The sequence below is a fragment of the Opisthorchis viverrini genome (genome assembly GCF_000715545.1).
Source record: "Opisthorchis viverrini unplaced genomic scaffold opera_v5_176, whole genome shotgun sequence".
Classification (NCBI taxonomy): domain Eukaryota; kingdom Metazoa; phylum Platyhelminthes; class Trematoda; order Opisthorchiida; family Opisthorchiidae; genus Opisthorchis; species Opisthorchis viverrini.
In genome coordinates, this window is record NW_008751834.1 from 857,559 (window position 1) to 880,915 (window position 23,357).

General features: G+C 44.9%; 1 protein-coding gene across 1 annotated transcript in view; it reads left to right on the top strand.

Moving 5' to 3' along the window:
* Positions 1 to 466: 466 nt before the first annotated feature.
* T265_07612 (hypothetical protein) overlaps positions 467 to 23,357 on the top strand; it is a gene marked incomplete at both ends in the record, with an annotated part of 35,979 nt that continues 13,088 nt past the window's right edge. The window contains 2 exons of the mRNA XM_009173176.1: positions 467 to 1,108; positions 15,969 to 16,155. Coding sequence (XP_009171440.1) covers positions 909 to 1,108; positions 15,969 to 16,155 — 387 coding nt within the window. The remainder of the gene's footprint in view (positions 1,109 to 15,968; positions 16,156 to 23,357) is intronic.

The following is a 23,357-nucleotide window of genomic DNA, read 5'->3' on the forward strand; positions in this document are numbered from 1 at the left end:
ACACCCACAAATTTCTCAACGAAAGCCACTTCCGAAGCCATAGCAGACGAAGTTCAAAGCCGAATGTGCGCCAATACCGAATGTGCGCCAATAATTTTCAAATGTCTCGATTAAAACAAATCGCAAAAAAATAACGGCAGATGAGGGGGGTTTTCAGTCTACGCATTTATGCAAAGAAGTGCAACATTTTGACGTTAAAGTTTTTATTTCGTCCGCAGGCGTTTTGCAGAAAAATACATTGTGCGTCTAGCCGCCGGCCTCTTTTACTTATCCTCCAAGCGTTTTACTTGTGTGCGCAAAAATTCATCCAACGTTTGTTCACGAACCACGACCCGAATATACCAAAAAAGTGAGACATGTGGAGCTTAATGATTTAGAGGTTTCGTACATGATTTCTCGCAATCGGCACCATATCTTATTAGGTCGTAGCTATCTATGGACGCCCGCGCACTAATTAAAAACTGGAGTCGAATTGTTCGGTTTCCCTCACTAAACTTTGTGAATGTATGAGGATCTGAGAGTTTGTTATAGATGCAGATTTATTGATATTTGACTACGTATCTATTGTGTATACTGCAGCGTCTATCTTGAGAGATGATTTCTCTGGGAGGCGTACCTTTTAATTCATCTGACATTCTCGAAGATTACCCAAGCAACGGATGTAACGCAGCAAAATCGCCAACACTCATAGTGATGAAAGAAGGTGAAAACAAGGTGGCCGTTCTTGAAGAAAGCATAGAATATCTGTGTAAACAACATGCGTTTGTACTGAATGGACTATACGAAGAAATAGAAAATCTGAGAAGAGCAAACAAAGGTAGCACTATTCAGGATAGCTTATACCCCAAAATCAGATCTTCAGTTTCGCCTAGTAATGTGCTGTTGTGTGAAAAAAGGAGGGAAGCAAAATGACAGAGGTATTTATGCTTTGCTACTATATCTCAGTTTTGCACCTTTCAGCCGAGCCAACTACTTGTTCACGTACCGCCGAAGACTTGGCCAGCGAAGTGATTGAGTTAAGGCAACAATTAGAGAAGGAACGTTTGAGGAATAAGACCCTTGTACATCAGTTGGAAACTCTGCGGATGGCACGTTCCGTGGTTTCAGAGTGAGTGATTTCTAATCGAACAGACAGAAGTTTTTAGAAGTGAGTATCTGGAAATCGGTTGAGCCTTAATGAAGAAGACCATAGTATTCCTCGCCAGATGAGAAGTGGAAAATTTCAGGTCAGGGACCTTGCTATTTTCACCGATTCACGGGTTGATACATAAAATCGAGGCTTCCGCCCAGGCTTCCCGGGCTTGTCCTTGTCTTTTAGCGGCTTTCGTTCGTCTGAGAGCCACAATTGAAGGAAGGTGTAGTATTGTTCTGCGATTTCTGAGTGCGGGGCAGTAAGCTTTCTAGCGCTAGTACATGTAACAAAGCGTCCAAAATGCTTTGAACAAGGTACTAGACACAGCGTAGGCACCCGTGAGAGGAAGGCTACTTCACACACAAATGAGAAGAATTGTTGCCTGATGAAAGTGTGAACTCGGCTTGAAAATCTTTTTACCATGTCCCCGACATGTGTATTTTGGGTCAATGGTGAAAACATCGTTGACCGAACTTCGTTCGAAATATGTATTAGCTCTCCTCGGAGGCAACGATAATCCAGGGGGAGGTTAAGTACCGTGCGATGCGTTTCATGATCGACGGATTTAAAGCCAACAAGCATTTTCTTAGCAGCCACGCCAAATGAGGGTTGCGTCTTTCGCGCACGGAAGATAACTGTGAGTGACACTGAGATTTCTGAAGAAAAATTCAAAGATATTCCAAATAGGCATCAACTAGGCAAAAATATCGATAGTAAGTTGTTTAGACAGTCGGTTTGAGAATTACAGAAAACAGACCCTTGAAGCACAACTCTCCGTACTCCGAGAAATATCATGGAGAAAATCGCTCAACCCATTTTTCGTACTAGATTGCTGGTCGTATTGATATGTTCGCGGGACGCAAATACTACTTCTTCTCATAGGACAGTTTACAATCCATTCTCCTATCTTCATGTCAGTTCAAATTGTGGCTATGATTTCTGGCTTCTTATGTTCTTCTGTGCTGGTCAACCATATGAATTATTAACTTATTCTTTATCCGGGACTGCGCTTTCTGCAATACGTTACCCACTTTGGTAGTTCATGTTTATCTTGCATATTGTTTTGATTGAAGCGTTCCAAACTTGTTGGCATGCAAACATGTGCCATGGATATTAGCAAAACATTCCAAGGTATTCTTTCTGTTTATGTTTTGAACCCATGTTTCGCTATAACCGTCGATGCATGTTGGCAAAAAGTTCGAAATCCAACATGTTTCTTCGAGAAGTTATCTTGCTGCTGCTTTTGGATCGAATTCGTCGTCTTCGATGCTGGGTCTTCCGTCTCTGATCATTGCAAACTGAATGATAAATGCTCCTCCCGCTGCTGACCCCTACGTTTGACAGTTTAGTTGCGACTTGAAACAATGTAGACAGCAAATCCTGCGCCATTACTGAGGGTTGGAATGTGCGGGCATTCAGGACTATAAAGGGTTTCTATTATTATGATGAACTGTTATCCTAAATGTTTACCTACTATGCAAGATGGTAGTAGATTTTGGCTTATGATATCTTATTTGAAAAATGGAAAGCAATCCCCAGCTGTCTGTTTGTAGGTTTCCCTCCTATCGCCCTCCATAAGTGGATGTCGTCAGCAACTGAGTGCATTGCTGTGCGCAGTAGATAGCGATTTAAGATCGTTATTTGCTGGTGGCATTTTACATTTTCGAAGGATTTTTGATTATTCTCATTGGCCTGCGTTTTGGCGTTGGTAAGTAACTTCTCAAGTCAGTTTGGGTTTCACTAATACCTTAGAGATATTGACAGTATGCGACACCCAAGCCTCAAAAAGCTGCTCAGATGTAAAATAATGGCGCATTTCAGGTTGTTCTTCACATATGGCCTTTTTAGTGCTTCACAGCAAAAGCCAAGTAACAGAAAGTCCCACTCGAAACTGGAGACGTCTGAATCTGTTAGCATAAGACATCCGGAATGAGGGATGTATGACCCATCTTGAAGTTGAGAAAGCACAACTCTCTATCGCAAGCTATGCTTTTCATCCAGATCAGTGGTGCGAGTGTTTTTATAGCAGGGGTCGAGATGGCTTGATTGGTTAGAGCGCGAATTTACTGACCGGAAGGTCCGTGGTTCGAACCTGACCTCTGCCTCTCGACTTCCCCTGTCTAGGCTTGGGCGACCTGGCAGTATCCCAGCCCTCGTTCCTCCTTCGTGTGGCATGGCAGCGAGGCATCGAAAGGGTGCAACAGCTGAATGCTAGCAGGCAGCCTCTGCTCGCCGACCATTGGACGCAGAATGCTTTTATCTGCAGAACCTTTGCCATCGGAATAAAACTTTTCTCGCCAAAATGTCGCATTTTGTGGCATTTGTGGTCAAACCAAAACCACTCATAGCTACTTCCATTTCTTTGCTCTCTGCAAAGGGCAAGTTCTGATTTATTAGTTCTCTATATTTTAGAATACAGCTTTTCCTCAACGAGTTCTCGCCATTTTGAGATACGGGATCACTGATCTTTCTAGCTGGCCTTTGGGCCGACTGTAAAGAAATTACACTGTTCCATTTTTAAGAATGTTTTACTACGTGAATAAAGACCTAGGTTAACACTCATTCCAAACTCACCGTAACCTTGAGATAAAGGTGAAAAATAACGCCATTTTTAGTGTTGCTGAAGGAACAAAAAGTAGGAAATTCGACATCACTAATGCTCGCTCCCATACATGACACAGTTCCTGTCAAATATTGGAGCATCTATCAGTGTTCATATAGTTCTGGCCATCATTCCGAACATTTTGTTTGCGTTCTTAATTTTCTCCTATCATAAAAATGATATCCTGCAAAATTTCTAAATTTTCAGCCTCACCAGTCCAGGAGATTTACTGAAATTGCTTAAACATAACACTCATTGTTTCGAGTGGAACCAACAGTAGTGTCGAAATATTGGTATCTTTGGGATATTCACATAGAACTGTTTATTTCTCCAGCTAAAAGCTATATTCAGTATTTGGCAGGGAATAGTTTGGAAATCCTTATAAACCGCATCATCTTTTACCGTCAGTAACTGCCTGACCGGTGTTACTTGCCTCTTGGATCTTGGAAAATTGTATCATTGCCCTCTCTCACCACGACGACCGGCCCCAGGTATTAGCTTTCCTGAGGAAAGTTTTAGGCTCTGTGCTTTTGGACTTGCAGTGATGTTCCCTTATCGGGCGTCGTTTTGCAGTGGCACATCGCATGACGTTGCATGTGCTGAATCCGCTCAGCCTATTTACTATGGACAGGCTGTAGCTCGGTGACAGTATAAGAAGGATAAATTCATCTGCCGTAAACAGATCGCATCGTGTCATGGAGTGCCGGCGACCATCTGTCTCCCATCTGTCAGGCTTTGAATTTTTCAACTTTATAACGGATAAATTAATGAAGCGAACGAGAGGTCTTCAAAACTCCGGTGTTCAAATATTCGCTCGTGGCAAGCTTGTTAATCTGAAGTACGCAGACGAAATCCACCCTATTATGAAGACGAAACCGAACCAACACGTTGTTGAATAAACTGATCACCATCACACCATTTTTTCATGCATCTAACTCCTTGAAAGCGCGAAATCGTACTCCATAACATGCAGTCTGATCACGTCCTCTGCAATATCGTTTGCTCAGTTGCGTCACTTGTGGCGTCAGAAAAACCCATCGCCGAATATCAAAAGTAGCGTGTATCGTGGTAAGAACCTAATTATTGTCACTCCAAGATATGGCTTTTACGGACAGATGAAGCAAATTGTCCTCATACTCATGAAAACCGATGTCTTAAGCGTTGCTGGTGCCGGATGGCGTAAAGGAATTCACATCGGTGTAGTTAGGAAAAGGAAATCCGGTTGTTTAGCGGTTTCTTCAATCGCGGTAAACCCCCATCCCCGTCAACTACAGTGACTCAGGCATTTACTACGTCTGCCGAGACATCACCTGGCTAGACGAATCTTGTTCTACCTACCTCTTTTAGAATGACGCGAAGCCTGAGGTGGATAATATATGACTTGTCAGAATGGTCCGAGAGAGAGCTTAGGAAGAACTTTGATGCAGTTTGCGCTGTTCGCCTTCCCGACTGCAATCATTTTACATCACCCGACTTCTTCGCTGGAGACGTTGCAAGAAATGACGGCTAGTCGATGTCAGTGCTACTCGTGCTACCGGTCGGTTTCCGGTTTGTCCGACTGAGCGCTAGTACTCGTGAAAGGAAGAAGTCCTTTGCTGCGGAGTTATTTATCAGGAAATGCCAACTGACCGTTGGACAGGGAAACAAGACTCTCATTTGCATCTTATTTACAGAAACTGGACATCCATCTCCTGAACGCGTCTTATTGAACTTTCCTGGATATTCATTGACTCCAATCATTCATCACTCAAATCCACGCAAATGTTACAAAGCGATTCCACAAATTCCGCAACAGATCTCCCCTTTCCAAAAGACGCAAAGCAACTTTTCCACGAACAACACATACTACGCGCTAGACTCCCTATCAGCAGTATCACCGTTACACACTTCCACCTCTTAAAGCTCGTTCGCATGCCATAGGTTTAATTTACCTCGGTCAGGTCGGATTCGGCAGCGGGTCTACCCTGCTGCTCCTCGGGTGTATCATGCCACTTACGAAGTTGATTCCCACTTAATCTTGTAGATTCCCGGCCGTCTTGAACAGTATAGGCATTTCCCTGGCGGTCGGTAACGACAAACGACCAGTCATCGGCTGCCTAGCTTCCGCGACCCCAGTTTCCTCCTTCCAGGATACTGGTGGTCCTTCCACTTGACCTTTGTACCTATGGGGAACGTTCGTACCCTCCTACTTGCCGTTTTCTATCTAGTCCTGTCCTGAACGGCTGTAAAGTTTTCTCGAGCTCTCCTTTCTTCCTCTAGCTCCTCCGGAGACAAGCGTGTTGCCGGCCACAACCCAATTTCTTGGTCGATCGGAAGGCGCGGAAGTCGACCGTACATCAGCATAAACTGGGAATTGCCTGTCGTTGACTGTATGGAAGCACGATGAGCTAACAACACCATCGGCATGATCACTTCCTAGTCACCTCCTTTGGCCACCAGCCACTCCTTGATTGTTCGGTTAGGCGGGAGGTATGGTGCCGTCCTTAGCCGTCTGATACCCAGCTTCTGCAAGCAATTCCTAAACTCTTCGCTCTCGAAGCAAGGCTCCTGATCGGTTAGGATCATTTTTGGCACCCCATGGTGATGCAGTACCATTCCGCTGATCGTCGCCACCCGTTGATTTACCACGCCTTCTGCCTCTACCCACCGCAAGAAGTGCTCTGTCATTATCACGATATATTGATCTCCGCTAGTCGTCACCAGAAAGGGACCCATGAGGTCAACTGACCACAACTCACCGATTCCTGAGACAGTCATGGGTTCCATGGGATGGGTTGCCCCTGTCGTATCCCCTTTCATCAGTTGGTACCGCTTACAGGACACCGCATAATCGATCACCTCACTTCTCATCCCGGGCCAGTAGGCCCTCTGCCGAAGTAATTTATACGTATTGGTGCACCTTGTGTGTCTGTGTCATCTCGTGGCATTCGACGATAAGCTTCCGTCTCAAGGTGCGAGGTATCACGGTCAGCATAGCATCAGATTCAGTGCGTTCCGGGAAATTATGCCAGCTTCATTCAGCCTCAGCCGATCGATGTGACTCTGGAACGTTTTCAATTCCTTGTTTCCCTCTCCGTTCTCAATACTCCTTCCATCCAACAAGGCAGCTGCAACCTTCCGTAACACAGGATCCAGCCGTTGGAGTTGCGTTGACTTTCCGGGATCCAGTTGGACGGCGAGGCTATTGGCCCCAATCATGATCCTGAGGACCTCACCTTCAGCCACTGGTCTTGATAGCCAATCAACCAAGTGGTTCTCCTTCCCTGGCATGTGCTGGATCATGAAGTGGTACTCTTGCAACCGGAGTGCCCAGAATGCGAGCTTTCCGCGAGGATCTCTGGTGGTCCTGATCCACTCCAGGGTTTGTGATCGGTTTCGACATGAAATCGTTGTCCAACATCCAGACGATCGCTAAACATTTTTTTTCACTGGTCGAATGGTTCTGTTCAGCGTTAGTCAGGAACCGACTGGCATATTCGACAGCTTCATTCCTCTGCTTTAGGACTGCGTCGATACCACGATCACTAGCGTCCGTTGCGACAGTGAACATCTCTCCGACCCCGGGCAGTTTGAGAGTCAGTTGCTGATTCAATATCTGCGCTTTGACACGCTTAAAAGCCTGATGTGCTTCTTCGGTGCATTCGAATTTCCGATTGTGCCACAGCGAGTCATAGAGTAGATCGGGCATCGTGTTGAAATCCTTAACCAACCGGCTGTAGTATATAGCGGATTAGGACCGACTGGCGATAAGTACATCGTCAATATAAGCGTAGACGAAGTCTAGTCCCCGTAGGACTTGATCCATGAATCGTGGAAATGTTTGAGCTGCATTTCTGAGCCCAAATGGCATACGAACGTATTCATATAGACCGAATGGAGTGGTGATAGCAGTTTTGGGAATATCGTCTGGAGCGACAGGTATCTGATGGTATGCTCTGACAAGGTCTAATTTACTGAAGACAGATTTGCCGTGAAGAGTAAGGGCAAAATCATGCAGATACGGAATTGGGTATTTGTCCGGGATAGTGACACGATTTAGTGCGCGATAATCGCCACATGGTCTCCAATCTCCCTCGGACTTTTTGGGGAGCATATGTAGTGGAGATGACCAAGGGCTGCATGACGGCCGTATGATACCCAGTTGAAGCAAATGTCGGAATTCGGTCTTGGCTATGGCAAGCTTTTCCGGAGCTAACCGCAGTGGGCGGGATGCGGTGAGTGGGCCTTTTGTCGAGATATGGTGGAAGACATAATGTTTTACGGAAGTGGTCTTGGAAGCAGGTTTCAGGATCTCTGGAAATTGACGAAGCAGTGCTGTGTAACGGTTATCCGGCAAAGCTGGGCGGATTCCAATAGAATTAATGGATGAAGCTTTGCCATTTATAGAGAGAGTCGTCGAACTGTCCAGCAGCTGCCGTCTGTGGAGATCAACCGTGAGACCAAATGACGTGAGGAAGTCCAGACCACTAATGGGTTTTTTAACGTCGGCCACTGTGAAAACCCACGGGAACTGACGGCGAAGACCTAGGTCGAGAGTAAGAAGCTTTTCACCATAGGTCTTAATGCTCGTACCGTTGGCTGCCTGCAGAGTATATGCCACCGGCTGTAAGTTATGCTTGCGTGTAGGAGGAATTACACTAAACTCAGCACCGGTATCGATAAGAAAATTCAAGGACGTGGAGCGGTCATATGCGAAGAACAGGCGACAGGTAGAAGAGCCGGTTGCAGTGGTCGCCATTACTGACCGGCCGTGGCGTTTCCCGAATTCGTAGGCCTGTTGACAAAATTTAAATGTCTAGTGCGTCGGACGGCATGATCTCCAAAACGACCATGGTGGTAGCACCAGCCAGGCTGGCCACTTTGCTTGGGAGTGCGACTGTGATATCAAGGCCGAGATCGTCTATATTGTTTCGAGCGACTAAGTTCAGTAACTTTATTCATTTGGAGAAACTACTCGGTAAACTGAGCTTTCATTGCATTGAACTCGATCTCCAGGCTAGACTGCGAAGTGGATGGTCGCTGAACGTTTGAGAAAACGAACGGACATTGTCGGCCACCTTGGCTAGCTTCGCTGGGGAAGAATCCTTTTGGATGACAGAACGGACTTCACGAACTTCAGGAAGGGTGCTTTGTTGCCAAAGCTCTTTCAAAACCACATCGTTTCCTGGATGTTCACCTTGCAGATGTATCATGTTTCCGCGTGCGTGATATATTCCACGGTAGGAAATTATTCACGGCTTCAAAATGTCACAGGTATCTATTGTGACGTTCAACAGTTGACACAGACACACAGATTTGGTCTCACTAGTTCAGCAGTCAACAAACTGTTCAACGGAGCGTAAATACGCTCGTTCAGCAAGAAGTCAGCAGGTCGCGCCGGAAAAATTGTGTATTCGCAACATTAAAACAAACGTCGTGATTGTGAGTGAACGACAGTTACAAAGTGTGGTTCAAGTTCAGGAAGAATGGTAAATGTGACAACGGATTACAGACACTGCAAGTATGTTGTCCAAGAAAATGTGACAACGGATTACAGACACTGCAAGTATGCCGTTTGTCCAAGAAACTGCCGTAGAGACCGCTTTGGCTTGTGAACAGCACAATGATTGTTCTTTGCCAATTTTTCGGGCAGTGGACTAACTTCTCACTGACCCACTTTATGCCCCAGCAGTGTCACCGAACTCCGAGCGAGTTGTGTCTTGCCTTCATTTATCCACAGGCCAGCCTCCCGGATCCGCTTCAATACAGTCTTCAAGTGAACTTCGTGCTCTGGTTGCGAATTACTGTACACAACGATGTCGTCTCCGTGCACGGCAACATTCGGGAGTCCTTTCGTTGAACGAAGCATCAAGCGCCGGAATGTGAATGGTGTCCCGGACAAACCAAACTGCATTCGTCTAAATTGATATTGGGTGGCTCTAACCGTAAACTCCGTTTTCTCACGGCCCTCCTCCTTGATAGGTAGTTGCCAATATCCGGAACGCAAGTCGAACACAGTGAAGTATCGGGAGTGCTGAAGGGAATCGAAAATCTCTGCAACCGAAGGCACAGCTACAACCCGATTTACGGTCAGTTCATTCAAGCGCCGGAATTCCACGCAAAACGTGTATTTTTCGTTCGCCTTTCTTACAAGCACAACTGGGGATTTGTACGCACTATTGGCTTCTTTGATTATGCCATTCCTCAACATCTCTTGAATCTGTTTATGGACCTCCTGTCGTAGATGAAACGGCAACGGACGGGGGCCATAATGTCGAAGGCGTTCTGACGACAGAGGTATTTCACGTTCACTCCACGGGCAGAAGCCAAACGGATCTTCATCGCCCGTGAATAGTTCGGAATATTCCTCGACCACGGACCGTAGTGACGGTACATTACCTGACGGAAGTTTTCGGACACACAGCTCACTCACGACAGTGCCTAGGTAACGTTCAAGCTCGATTGCGCCATACTTTGTCACCAGCTTTCCCTGCTTTAAGTCAATCACGGAATCTGTGCCCTTGAGAAAATCCGCTCCCACTATTGTCTGTTCTACGTCTGGGTTGATCAGGAACGCGTGCTGTACGGACTTGTCGCCTAGGCGTATCGAGTGCATTGAAAATCCGTCAATCTTCAGTCGATATCCACCATCAGCTCTCACGGTTAGCGCGCACGGTCTGTGTTCAGCTTGGTTCTCTCTTCGCCTCAGCGATACGCCTGCTCCTGTATCAATCAAACATAACTACCTTTTTCCGTCTAGTGTCAGTGCGCTAATCACGACGCAGCCAGAAAAAGAGGAGTACTCTGAATTTTTATTGTGTGCAAGCAATCGGGTACGGGACACTGATTCTTCCAGTGGCCAGGCTTGCCACACATGTAGCACCGGCTGGTTCCAGCATGCCTTTGCGATTCCGTCTTCACGACTGCAAGCTGTTCGGCGAGTTGGTCCACTCTGCTCTGTACTTCATTGGTGAACCATCCCTCTTCTCCTGCGACTGTAACGTGGCCAGTGGTGCCTCGGGCATTTTCGGGGCAACAGGCACCAGCTTCTTCACACTCAACTGGCCAGTTGCTCGCGCCAACTGTAACTGGGCACCGAGCTCCGGCTGCACACCTCGAAAAACTGGTCCGACAGCAACTGGTGGCGCTACGCTCCGTCCAGCCCCGGAAAAGCGTGATCCAACAGCTGCTGCAGGCCGGTGAAGAACAGTCGGGTCAGATCCAGGCGCCATCCTGGCCGTCTTGACCCGCCCCACAGCCTCCTGGCGGTCGGCCGGCGTTTCGAACTTCACTGCAAGGACTTCCTTCGCGGCGGCCCAGTCCATCTTCCGAGGGCCTCTTCTGGCCGCGTCCAAGGCCGCCTTCGCCCGGCCCCTGAGAAAGGTCCTCAGCGCTGCCAATTTACCCCGTTGGTCTCCAGGCCGGCAGCCCCCGCAACCTCAAAGTCCTCCAGGAGGGTCCGAACATCCCCATTCTCAAAGGGTTGCGGCCACGGGATCTTCATCCTTATCCTGGCAACCGCACCACATGAAAGGAAGGAGTCCTTCGCTGCGGAGTTATTTATCAGGAAATGCCAACTGACCGTTAAACAGGGAAGCAAGACTCTCATTTGCATCTTATTTACAGAAACTGGACATCCATCTCCTGAACGCGTCTTATTGAACTTTCCTGGATATTCATTGACTCCAATCATTCATCGCTCAAATCCAAGTAAATGTTACAAAGCGATTCCACAAATTCCGCAACAGATCTCCCCTTTTCAAAAGACGCAAAGCAACTTTTCCACGAACAACACATACTACGCGCGTGACCCCCCATCAGTAGTATCACCGTTACAAGACTACAAGAAATGACGGCTAGTCGATGTCAGTGCTATTCGTGCTACCTGTTGGTTTCCGGTTTGTCTGATTGAGCGCTAGTGCCCGTAGGCATATCACAATTCTAGCAATGGGCCAGCACCAGGCTGTTCCCTCACCTGCTGTTTTCTCATCTTCTCACTTGAAGTCTTACTCATAATTAAATAAATTCCAATGCTGTGCGGCCGTAAAACTAGGTGTCAGTGCTGCCATCATGATAATGGTAAAAAAGGCGTTCAGCTGTAGCACCCTTTCGGTGCCCAGCTGCCATGCCACCCGAAGGAAGCACGAGGGCTGGGATACTGCCAGGTTGCCCAAGCCTAGACAGGGAAAGTCGAGAGGCGGAGGTCGGATTCGAATCACGGACCGTCCGGTCAGTAAATTCGCCCTCTTACCACTTAAGGCATCTCGCCACTCATGATAATGGATAGATGCGTGAACCATGACATTTCTTCGTAATCCTCATCTTTTACTTAGTTGCCTGTGTTTTTGCAGCTATTTGTTCCTTATTCTATCTTCATTAGCTATCCTGATTCACCGGGCTGTGCTGCTGGTCCACTAGATACGAGTGTGTTTGGCGTCCTAGAGTATCGTAAACGCTTCTGATGTAAGCTTCATGAGACACCCCTGGTCAAAGCGCAGGCTCGACTTTTGGGACTGTTACCTTGACAACGCTGATTACCACAACCACAGGATCTCTTTCAGTTTTCGACGTACTAAACACACCGTCGCCTCGATATGCAGGGCTTTAATGTCAGCCTTCCACAGCTCTGCGGATACATGCACTTTTTTACATTTTGGGATGAGCCTTGCTTTCTATCCCACCGTCGCACGGTTCAGGTCTTGCTTTGGAAGATCCCGGTTATCATTTGTAATGCACTACGCATAGGGTTGCTGAAAATTCGTTGACAGCCCACGACGGTTCCACCCTTCTTGGGGCTCATCAGGTGGGAAACATCGCAAACGGGAGGTGCAGATGGGTTCCGGGTGAGTCTCTCGAAAAACCAAATTAGTTTGCAAAGGGGTGTATTTCGCTAATCTCGGTTATCACTTTTGTCAATAATCCTCCACAGTACGACATTATCTGCGTATTTCAAAAATAAGGCCGGATGTTTAGGAGCAGATCATTAAGGTAGATAAAATTTTGTTCAGGGTTTACGACTGATTCTTGCCGAACGTCTCCGTGAACAACCTAGTTTGCTGACGTGCCTTCTTTGGCTCTGCCGTGAAAGTGCTACTCACTGAAAAACTTGAGATTCAACAAAGTGACAACTCTAGCCATGTAAGTCCCCAGTCTTTGTAACAACGTTTCGTGCGGAAGTCTATTAAAATTCTTGTTGGGGTCAAAAATTTTGTTCGGAGCGTCTCCAGAGGCTTTGGTCAAACTCTTCATCCTCTGGTCATCCTGGGGTTGATTTGACAGGAATGACTATTGTGGAACACGTTGAATACGCGTGTAAAGACAGCTGTTGTCGCTCACAACCAGGTATGGTTCCATTCATAATTTTCAAACCAGAAACGTTGAAGTAACTGATCGATAGCTTCCCGAAATGTGCTCTTTCCAGGTTTCATTATTTGACTTAGTGTTGTCCCTGTTTAAGAAAGACTGTAAGCTGTATTGCTAGTGGACTTGCTTGGAATTCAGCTAGTCATTTCAGTGGAATTTGGTGGACACTGCCAGACATACGCGATTCATCGGGATTTAGCAATATTAGACAACTCAACTTGTTTTCTTCGGTATATGCTACTTAGCAAGCCCCTCTTGCATGTAAGGCGGGACTAGAGCTCTTCGGTTCTGTTCAGAAGTTTACATCAATGCACTGATCCGCATACGTATAGGATTTGTTGTGAGTCGACTCATATTTTTTCAAAAAAATTCGAACAGCTCACTTTGATAAACTGGCGGAGGTCGACAAAAAGTATGTTGACATGTTTTTTAATTCAGTGTGTGTTGTCAAGCTAACAACATGGTACGTTTCAAGCATTATTTAGTTTGCTTTTTTATCCTGAGATAATAGCATAATGAATTATCTCATAAAAACTCTTTCTGAAGTTCCAAAACTGATTCTGCTTGACCCCGACCCTGCGTCGCTCTTTTTTGAATTTCGGTTATATATATATATATATATATATATAGTTGGAAAATCAGATCCATGTGAATGAATTTGATAGTTAGCTGTGGCTTTGTTGGTCACGATTTTGCTTTATATACGCTTTCTCGTATCCCTGAACTCGATGCAATTATAGGCTGAATAAAATGAGCATAGTTCACATTATTTATCAGCCTTGTCTCAAAACCAGGACTAATTTGTAGCCAAAATTTGCCGTTTTTGAGAGATGGTGGAATAGGATAGTCAGAAGTGTCAAGCTCGTTCATCTATGAAAAAATTTCATTAGATTTTATGGAGGAAGTTGAACGTTTCGAAATTTTTCGTCAAGGAAAATTGAGAATTCAAAGGAAACTGGTTAACATGGTGTGTGAAAAGCAGCAGTGTTTTAGTGCTGCGATATTATGAAATTTAATGTTGTCCTGTAATTAAAATCATCCTGATCTGCCACAGACTTGTGGCCATCATTTGCTTGGGGGATCGCTGGATCTTTACCAGTCGGATTATACTGACTGACTACTGACAAGAATTTTCATGTATTTTTTGGCCGCCAACTTTCCGTCAGATAAATCGATAGACACCAAAGCAGAACCGCTGTCCATTGTTCAGTATATACTTAATGATGTGCGCTTTGTATAGGTCATCTGACCTACGTTACATGTTCAGGTAAATTCAGGTTTTGAGCTTGATTCACCTTACCTGGTAACCACGTCGGGATGGCGGAAATACGACTCAACACAGGTGCACCAACTTTCACCGGTTAAACCTGGAATAAGGGAAGCTTAGTCTTTTGTCCAGCTCAATTTCTGCCAACACTGATTTGGTGGTGTCCAAAGGTACTGTATTCGACACAAATGTCTTTTATTTAGTGATTGTCACTTAGTGATACCGGATACTAGTCACTTACTTGATTTTTTCATACAAAACCATTTGGAAAATCGGGTTACTGAGATGCAGTTACGCCATAGACGATGCACAGAGATGTTTGGTGTTAGAAACTATCTTTGCTTTGCCTAATTCACAGTGGTGCAAGCGGACCGGTTTTCGTCTTTTGACATAGTGGGGGGTGTGAACACGGTAAGAAAGGTCTGCGTACTGTATGTGCAACTCACCTTCCAGGATGGCATCGTGTGATTCCCCCTTGTACATGGTTGGAGATGCTCCAATCGGTGTCCGTTGTCACTTTCCAAATTGCTTGAACGAGTGTTTGGAGGTGTAAGCAACTCGGGATGATTGTGGTAGACTAGCATTTAGCCTCCTCCCACCCACTTTCACTCTTTTATTCAAAATAAAGTTTTCAAGTAAATCGTAGTTGTACGGCAACGATGCATTAGTACTGAACACTGATGTTATGCTCTCAATGATTATAGTACAAAAATAGACAGAAAATAAATAGGCAGACAATGGAGTCCTCCTAATGCAATTAGTAAGAAGAAAACTCCTCAGCGAAGTGATCAAAACATACCCCGATGGTAAATACGAATAGTCTAGAAATAAGAAATGGATCGGAATCGCGTACTCATGCTCAAATGACTTTCGCCTTCGCTCTGCATTCTCACTCAGCTCAAGTAAGCGAGTGAATGAGACTGTCAAAGGAATTTTTAGGTTTATTCAGGACTTACAGATTACATTAAATCTACTGCGGGGCACCGAATGCAATTCACTCTGTTACTTCGTTTTGAGAGTAATAACTTTACAATCTTCACATGTAAACTTCCACTCATACGTCTTGCGTTGTTTATAATCATGCCCATAACATCAGGAATATGTAATGTTTGAAAGGGGATATGGGGAGATGTTTTTGACATTTCACTAACTCTACTTTAGCAGTCATTACTGACTTTAATTTCCGAGGATAATTTAAATTTTATGCTGCTGATATGAATAATCTCAGCGGAACTTATGGTTATAACTGAAAAAGATGCAAAACACTATTGTTGTGTTCGTATGATGAACAATTGCATTTTATTTGATATGTGCTACCGTACTTTTGCAACGGGGATGAATAGGCGTGGGAATTTCGGAATCTGGTAGTGTACTCAGGAATCCTAGATACTTATCTCTACGTGCGAAGATAGAAGGCTGAAGTTTCTACAAGATTGAGGGTAGTTACAAGTTTTCTTTTTCCTTTGGCAATTAATGATCAGATTTCTCGACAGCCACCTTTAATAAATTTTGCAAGTTTTCCCGAAGAACGGTTTATTGGTGTACCATGCCATTCTCGAGCATATAAGAGCTCAGTTTTATTCATAAATAAATCATTACTCCAAGTTTATTTTTTCATCTTTGAGGACCAACAGAACTCTCCCCAAAACTGCGCCCTCGAAGAGCGTAAAGGTTCCAGTCAACGAGGTATTCACCAGTGGAAAACTTGAAATGCAAACTATTAATCCGAAAAAGCCAGCCCAGAAGCAAGAAAAACGACAAATAGAGGGCTCAGACACATCAAATCGACTCTCTCAACCCATTCATGCAAGGGTATGTTTCTGTTGCTTCAATTGTCCTTTGATAAACAACAGAATTCAAGCGGAGACCTTGTCAAGAGATACGTGATAGTAAGCCTAAACCCTAATATTACCGGTGATGTCTTATAGAGTACTGACTACCTGGTCGTTCAATCGAATTAACTTTTGCTTTCACCGTTACCGGACACCGTCTGCATCACAGCTGATGGATGCAACTCTGCATCTTGTAGGGTTCACTGATATCTAAACTTAAACTTCGGCTGGATATAACTCGTTCACCCACAACATTTTACTCATTCACATTTATGAAGAAGAGATTCGAGAAGCTTTTCTGCTGCCCTGACGAAGTTATCATGTCTAGAATACACCAAGCAGGGGGATTTCGTTGTGTCAAGTGTTAATTAGCAGTGAATGCACTTGGCGTATGGTCTGTGAGGCGAACATGTTACTGGTGCCAGAGCAGAGCATGCTGAACGCACCAGAGTTACATCTTCTGGATAAGTGTATGGTCTTGCAACGCACAGGATTTAGATTATTGATGAAGTTTAATGAGTGCTGTTTGAGCCTGGTGCTTCCATAGTTGGTGTAGATTAACCGGGTTAATCCAGGCAACAGGAAAGCAGTCTAAATGGGGAATGTGGAAACAAGCCAGACCTTAGTTTTATTATTTTGTTGACTGTCTTACTAAAATGAGCTACAACTGATAGGTTAACTGTTTTGCACAGGAACCTATAGTATAGCGACGGTGAAGCTTACTTTCAACCTGACGTTTGGAGTAAAAAAATATGGTTGCAACACCCATGTTAGGCTTATTAGAAACCAACGGATGGGTGAGGAAGACAACACAATACAGACAGAAGATGGAAATGTTTCAAGACTGACGCTGAACATACCAGCGGTTTACAGCTGAGATTTACAGCATCTACTTCTCCTTAAAAAGTGGCTACACTTGTGTTGCGTAGAAGTGGACAGCTCGTGCATGATATGCGGTCGCGCTAAACACATTCATTCCGTATCCTGGTCGTTATCCTGACCGCAACAACGAGGATTTGGATAACTAACATTAATTGTTGTCCATTATCGTTGCACGGTAGAAGAAACCAAAAGTTCAGCCCAAGTTCTGTGAAATTCCAACGCGAACTAAGCGGTTCAGTAAAGTGGAATGTGGAATTTATGTTCTTTTTTCTGGGTTTTGAAGCATGGAATGTTGTAGATGGAGAAGTATCAAAATTGGAACTTTGTAAGTAAAGTTTTTGGCCAGAAGTCAGATACTACCTAATCCCATTAACTATGGGACCTTAATGGTGACAAACAAAGACCATTGCCCACAAGTGCGTACACTTGTTGTGGTAGTATTCAACCAACCTCAAACTCACATTCCAGTTGGTAATCATACCGTCGTTGCATTCTGAAGGTCAGATGGCTACAACTGATGAACTAAGTCATCTCACATAAACGATAAATAGTGAACCGCCATTCCCAGTCTACAGTAAGCCTTTTTTTGTTTATCCCTCACTTGAAATTTACGCAAATCCCATTATCTATGACTTAGTTCACTGTCGGTGTCGCAAACAATCCCCATGAAGCTGAGAGGTTTTTCAGACGTAAACTTTTATTCTGCTTCCTTTGACCACCAGATAAGGTTCAAGTGCACCCATGTTATTACTGATGGAAAAATTTTCGAATGCTAAACAAGTTTCAGTAGGCTCAAATGCTATCGAACTGCTCCATATATCTGAAAGAGTTAACTCAAACACTACATGACGTGTAAAACTGTAATATACTCTGCAGCTCACATCTTTCCGTGGATCCTGAGCGGAAAACCAACAACATGCTCCCCAATTTTCATGTGGAAAACATTTCCAAATTTGAGTGCTTCATTGTTTACTCATTTCACTGCCTAATCAAGCTTTCCGAATTTTCCTGAATTTTTCAAAAGCACACTGGCTGCGATAAGTGTGACAACTGATATTTAGAACAGCGTCCATTTTCGGGGGGATAGTGGTATTCGAGGTGGTCCAATTCACATTTCTCGTTACGTCTTTGTTGAATATCATTTCATTCCATTACCACACTAGGTTAGATTAGAATGAATGCTGAGAACTTAAGGTTTTTGTAATTTTTTCTATGGTTGAAATTCGAGGTCGGTTGGATCATCGGTTTTACATAAGGGTCGGCCTAAAATATATATTGCAGCGGAGCAGTACTTGAGAAACCGTGAACGCATGGATTTAACTCACATGGTGAGCTTGTCTTTGAGCTTGAGGGGAATCATGGTTTTTTAATGAAACCAACTTCGTATGAGGGCTGTTAGAAGGGAGCTCCAAATTCGGCGTCCTAAGATATGGCTGGTGTCAGTCTGGCAATCAAACATCCGACGGAGGAAATTTAGAAGCACATCCTGCTTGAAGGATAACTTCAGGCAATAATTCGAGCACAATTATGTCTCACTTGGTTGTAACTGCTCACTAACTAGGTATGAGCTCTATCTTCGAAATCATCTACAAGGTTCCGGACGGTCCAGACCTGTCAACAAAGTGGTAGCCAAATGAATCTCACAGACCACACCTAAGTCTGTCATAGACTTGGAAGACTGTATTTTCCATTCTATTACCCTATGCTTGGATTGACCGCTGGAATAACTACAACCGATGGAATCAACTACAGCCCACAAAAGTCGTATTGAGACACGCAGTTTGTGCAATCATTTATCGACGGACCAGACTGACGACCTCTAGAAATCATGAGTGACGAAAACCATTCATAGTGCGTAAGGTTTGTATAGATCGGTCTACAGTTGGACATCCGCTCTTGCAGATTGATTTTGAGAAATCCTTACCGAATCGAATCGTTGCCTCCTACCAGTATTTCTCTCCCGTCGATTCCCCTTGAAAGACGTACGACGTGTGACAAATCTGCGACAAATATCTGTGGGGAAAGGAAAATAAAGTAGGGAAACAGCGATCTAAACATTCACTCGGTAAGAAAGCTTTTCCAGGTCAAAGTGATAGCGCCTATTGTTACCAAGCCAACCTGTTTGTTTTGACGTATCATGCACGTGAGAACACACTTGTGCAATGAACAACGACTGTCGTAAAATAGACTACGATATGAGATTTCTTTTAAGCATTTAGAAGGATGGTCACGCCTAACTATTGTTGCGAATTCGGGTGTGTGAGCCAGGGTTCCCGTCAATGGTGCAGAGAAAAGACTCTTTAACTTCTTGGTGTTCGCCAGAGGAAAGTCCCTAATTTAGTCTGTGCCCGACCGCAGATCACGCGGATCAACCTTGCTGGATTGACTTAACAATCCACACTAAGCCCGGGACATCAAGAACAAATGCAAATGTGCATTCAGCCTGAAAGCGTAAGCAAGCTTCACTGCCTCTTCTATTCGGATCGTGGGCCTTGAGGTTATAAAGCTATGAAGACACGTCTATCCAGGCACCATAATGTTGTTGTAAAGCACTGTTTTTCACGTTGATGTCGCTACCATTGAGGATAGTGGCGTCGACGATGACGACGCTCATAGTGGTACCGTGAATGATGGCGGTGCAAAGCAAGTGTTTTAAATACATCACTCTTCACTGAGGGTTTAGCGGGTAAAATTCAGTAAAGCAGAAGACAGCCGGTTCGCGACGGATGGGTTCCATCCTGGGCAGTGATCCCCGTAATAGTAAGCTTCGGTCGCAAAAATACCCGGAGAATTTTAATTTAAGTATAAATAACGGTTGCCCGACTTTGTCGTGCACAATAACCATGCACCATAAATGGAGTAGGATTGCTGAGATTTTAAGTATTGTCATTCTCAGCAGAGACAGCTTCAACGAACCCTAATGCCCGGTGATTATTTTCCAATGTGAGCAGGACATAGCTTTCAAGGTGGGAACTTCCATTGGTCCAGGTCTATGAGGCAACATCTTCAGTAAAGTAAGCTCTCAATGGACACTGCAGTATTCAAGGCCTGATATGTACGCTAGTAAACTGTTTTATAATCAGCCTTAACTCGTTAGTCTTATCAGTCTCAGTGAATCAACGCAAACTGAGAAGCACATTAACGTTCAATTTATATTACTGACAAATATATTAGCAATTTTTCTATATCGCAAATACTCACAGAAAATAACTCACGGATTGTTATGTATCTCCTAGTCAACCTACCATGAGGAAAAATTGTTCCTCATCACTTGGCACGCAAAGGAAAACAAATAGGAGGACTGCGCCTACCAGATGATCCCCAAGTGGGACGAAACCGGTCGTGGGTTGTTGAGGAGTTTCGAGAAAACGTCTGCGTAGTTTCCTCAAGAAGAACGGAAGACTGAAATGGCATAAAGTTTCTGGACAAGATCGATCACAACCACGGCACAGACTAGTTCATAATTTTTATACTGGTTTTCAAAATCATTCACTCTGATACGAATCTTAAACTTTCAGAGCACATAGTATCCTAGGTGTTATCACAGAGTGAGCCATGTTTTTTATTGTCTGCATTTTATATTGAAAAGTCCCAGGAATAAATACGTTGAGGGACACCTTTGTATGTTAAAGTCCCAGGCAGTTTGATGAATACAATCGTGTGTTTGCCTCTCAGAACTGAGACAACCAAGCAGAGTTCGTATGCCATATATGCATGATTACTGCATCACATTCATCACTGCTCCTTCATATCAATAAAAGCAAACACACAGCTACGCACTGTATGGCTCACTAGGCTTACATCAAATGGTTTTCATCAACCTTAGAAGTGGCATAAACTAAAGGAGAAACCACTGAATCCTGTTAGAGAATACTTCACATAGGACAAAATTTTCGTTGGATCCCACAAGTGTTCACTGCAAAAGGGTTGTAACCGAACTTACAAGACTAGCGAGCTAAACAGTGACGACTCCAGCATGTAACGGATCACTTTGAATTCTGAATCTACCCTGAGTTATAGCGTGCAACACAGCTCAGTCAATTAAGGGATCAATGGTTTCATATCCTGCCACTTGCCTTTTCACACACGTTTCCATTGGAAGTGATTCGAATCCTCGTTACTTCGGCAAAACTATACATTGTACTGTGAATTCAACTACCATTGAGTTAGTTAGTTAGTTAGTTATTGGCACCAACCAACTGGACAGTTACAGACTATTGGACAGGGAAGCAAAACTGACTTTCCAACACACGCGAAGCTGAGTTACGAGAAAACATATTACTTGCATGCCTCGTCAGTGGTATCCACCGTTACACACATTCCCCCTTTAAAGGTCGCTCGCAGGCCACCGATTTTCACTTACCTCCGTTCGGTCGACTCCAGCAGCTGGTCTATTAGGCCACTCTTCGGGTGTACCATGCCACTTACGAAGTTGAGTCCCATTTAATCTTTTAGATTCCCGACCGCGGTTTCGACATGAAATCGTTGTCCAACATCCAGACGATCGCTAAACATTTTTTTTCACTGGTCGAATGGTTCTGTTCAGCGTTAGTCAGGAACCGACTGGCATATTCGACAGCTTCATTCCTCTGCTTTAGGACTGCGTCGATACCACGATCACTAGCGTCCGTTGCGACAGTGAACATCTCTCCGACCCCGGGCAGTTTGAGAGTCAGTTGCTGATTCAATATCTGCGCTTTGACACGCTTAAAAGCCTGATGTGCTTCTTCGGTGCATTCGAATTTCCGATTGTGCCACAGCGAGTCATAGAGTAGATCGGGCATCGTGTTGAAATCCTTAACCAACCGGCTGTAGTATATAGCGGATTAGGACCGACTGGCGATAAGTACATCGTCAATATAAGCGTAGACGAAGTCTAGTCCCCGTAGGACTTGATCCATGAATCGTGGAAATGTTTGAGCTGCATTTCTGAGCCCAAATGGCATACGAACGTATTCATATAGACCGAATGGAGTGGTGATAGCAGTTTTGGGAATATCGTCTGGAGCGACAGGTATCTGATGGTATGCTCTGACAAGGTCTAATTTACTGAAGACAGATTTGCCGTGAAGAGTAAGGGCAAAATCATGCAGATACGGAATTGGGTATTTGTCCGGGATAGTGACACGATTTAGTGCGCGATAATCGCCACATGGTCTCCAATCTCCCTCGGACTTTTTGGGGAGCATATGTAGTGGAGATGACCAAGGGCTGCATGACGGCCGTATGATACCCAGTTGAAGCAAATGTCGGAATTCGGTCTTGGCTATGGCAAGCTTTTCCGGAGCTAACCGCAGTGGGCGGGATGCGGTGAGTGGGCCTTTTGTCGAGATATGGTGGAAGACATAATGTTTTACGGAAGTGGTCTTGGAAGCAGGTTTCAGGATCTCTGGAAATTGACGAAGCAGTGCTGTGTAACGGTTATCCGGCAAAGCTGGGCGGATTCCAATAGAATTAATGGATGAAGCTTTGCCATTTATAGAGAGAGTCGTCGAACTGTCCAGCAGCTGCCGTCTGTGGAGATCAACCGTGAGACCAAATGACGTGAGGAAGTCCAGACCACTAATGGGTTTTTTAACGTCGGCCACTGTGAAAACCCACGGGAACTGACGGCGAAGACCTAGGTCGAGAGTAAGAAGCTTTTCACCATAGGTCTTAATGCTCGTACCGTTGGCTGCCTGCAGAGTATATGCCACCGGCTGTAAGTTATGCTTGCGTGTAGGAGGAATTACACTAAACTCAGCACCGGTATCGATAAGAAAATTCAAGGACGTGGACCAGTTTGAGAGTCAGTTGCTGATCAATAATTCGCGATCTGACACGCTCGGGAGCCTCATATGCCTCCCTGGTAATATGGCTGCGCATCAGCCCACTGCACAGCGGAACAACCATGTGGTGAAATAGTGCTGTGCGAGTACGCCCACATGTCTGGAGCATGGTAAAGAAGGGACACATGCACTTCACGCCCACCCGATGGCCAAGGCACCCCAAACGCATAGACGGCCGTCTATGATTAACCGAGACAACGGAGCAACCGCCCGAGAACCGGTGTGGGCGTGAAAGAGACACTGGTTGGTTGATAGGTGATAGATCGTCAAATACGGTCAAAAGTGAATCATATAAATAGAAAGTTGTGATTGCATTAATACAGTTTTTCTGACCGCCTTCTAGTCTTCTGACTGTAACCCAGTAGCATCAGGTAAGGTGGAGATGCAACGAACGGTCCATTCGAATTTCCGATTGTGGCCGAGCAAATCGTACAGCAGAGCGGGCATCGTGTTGAAATCCTTGACAAACCTG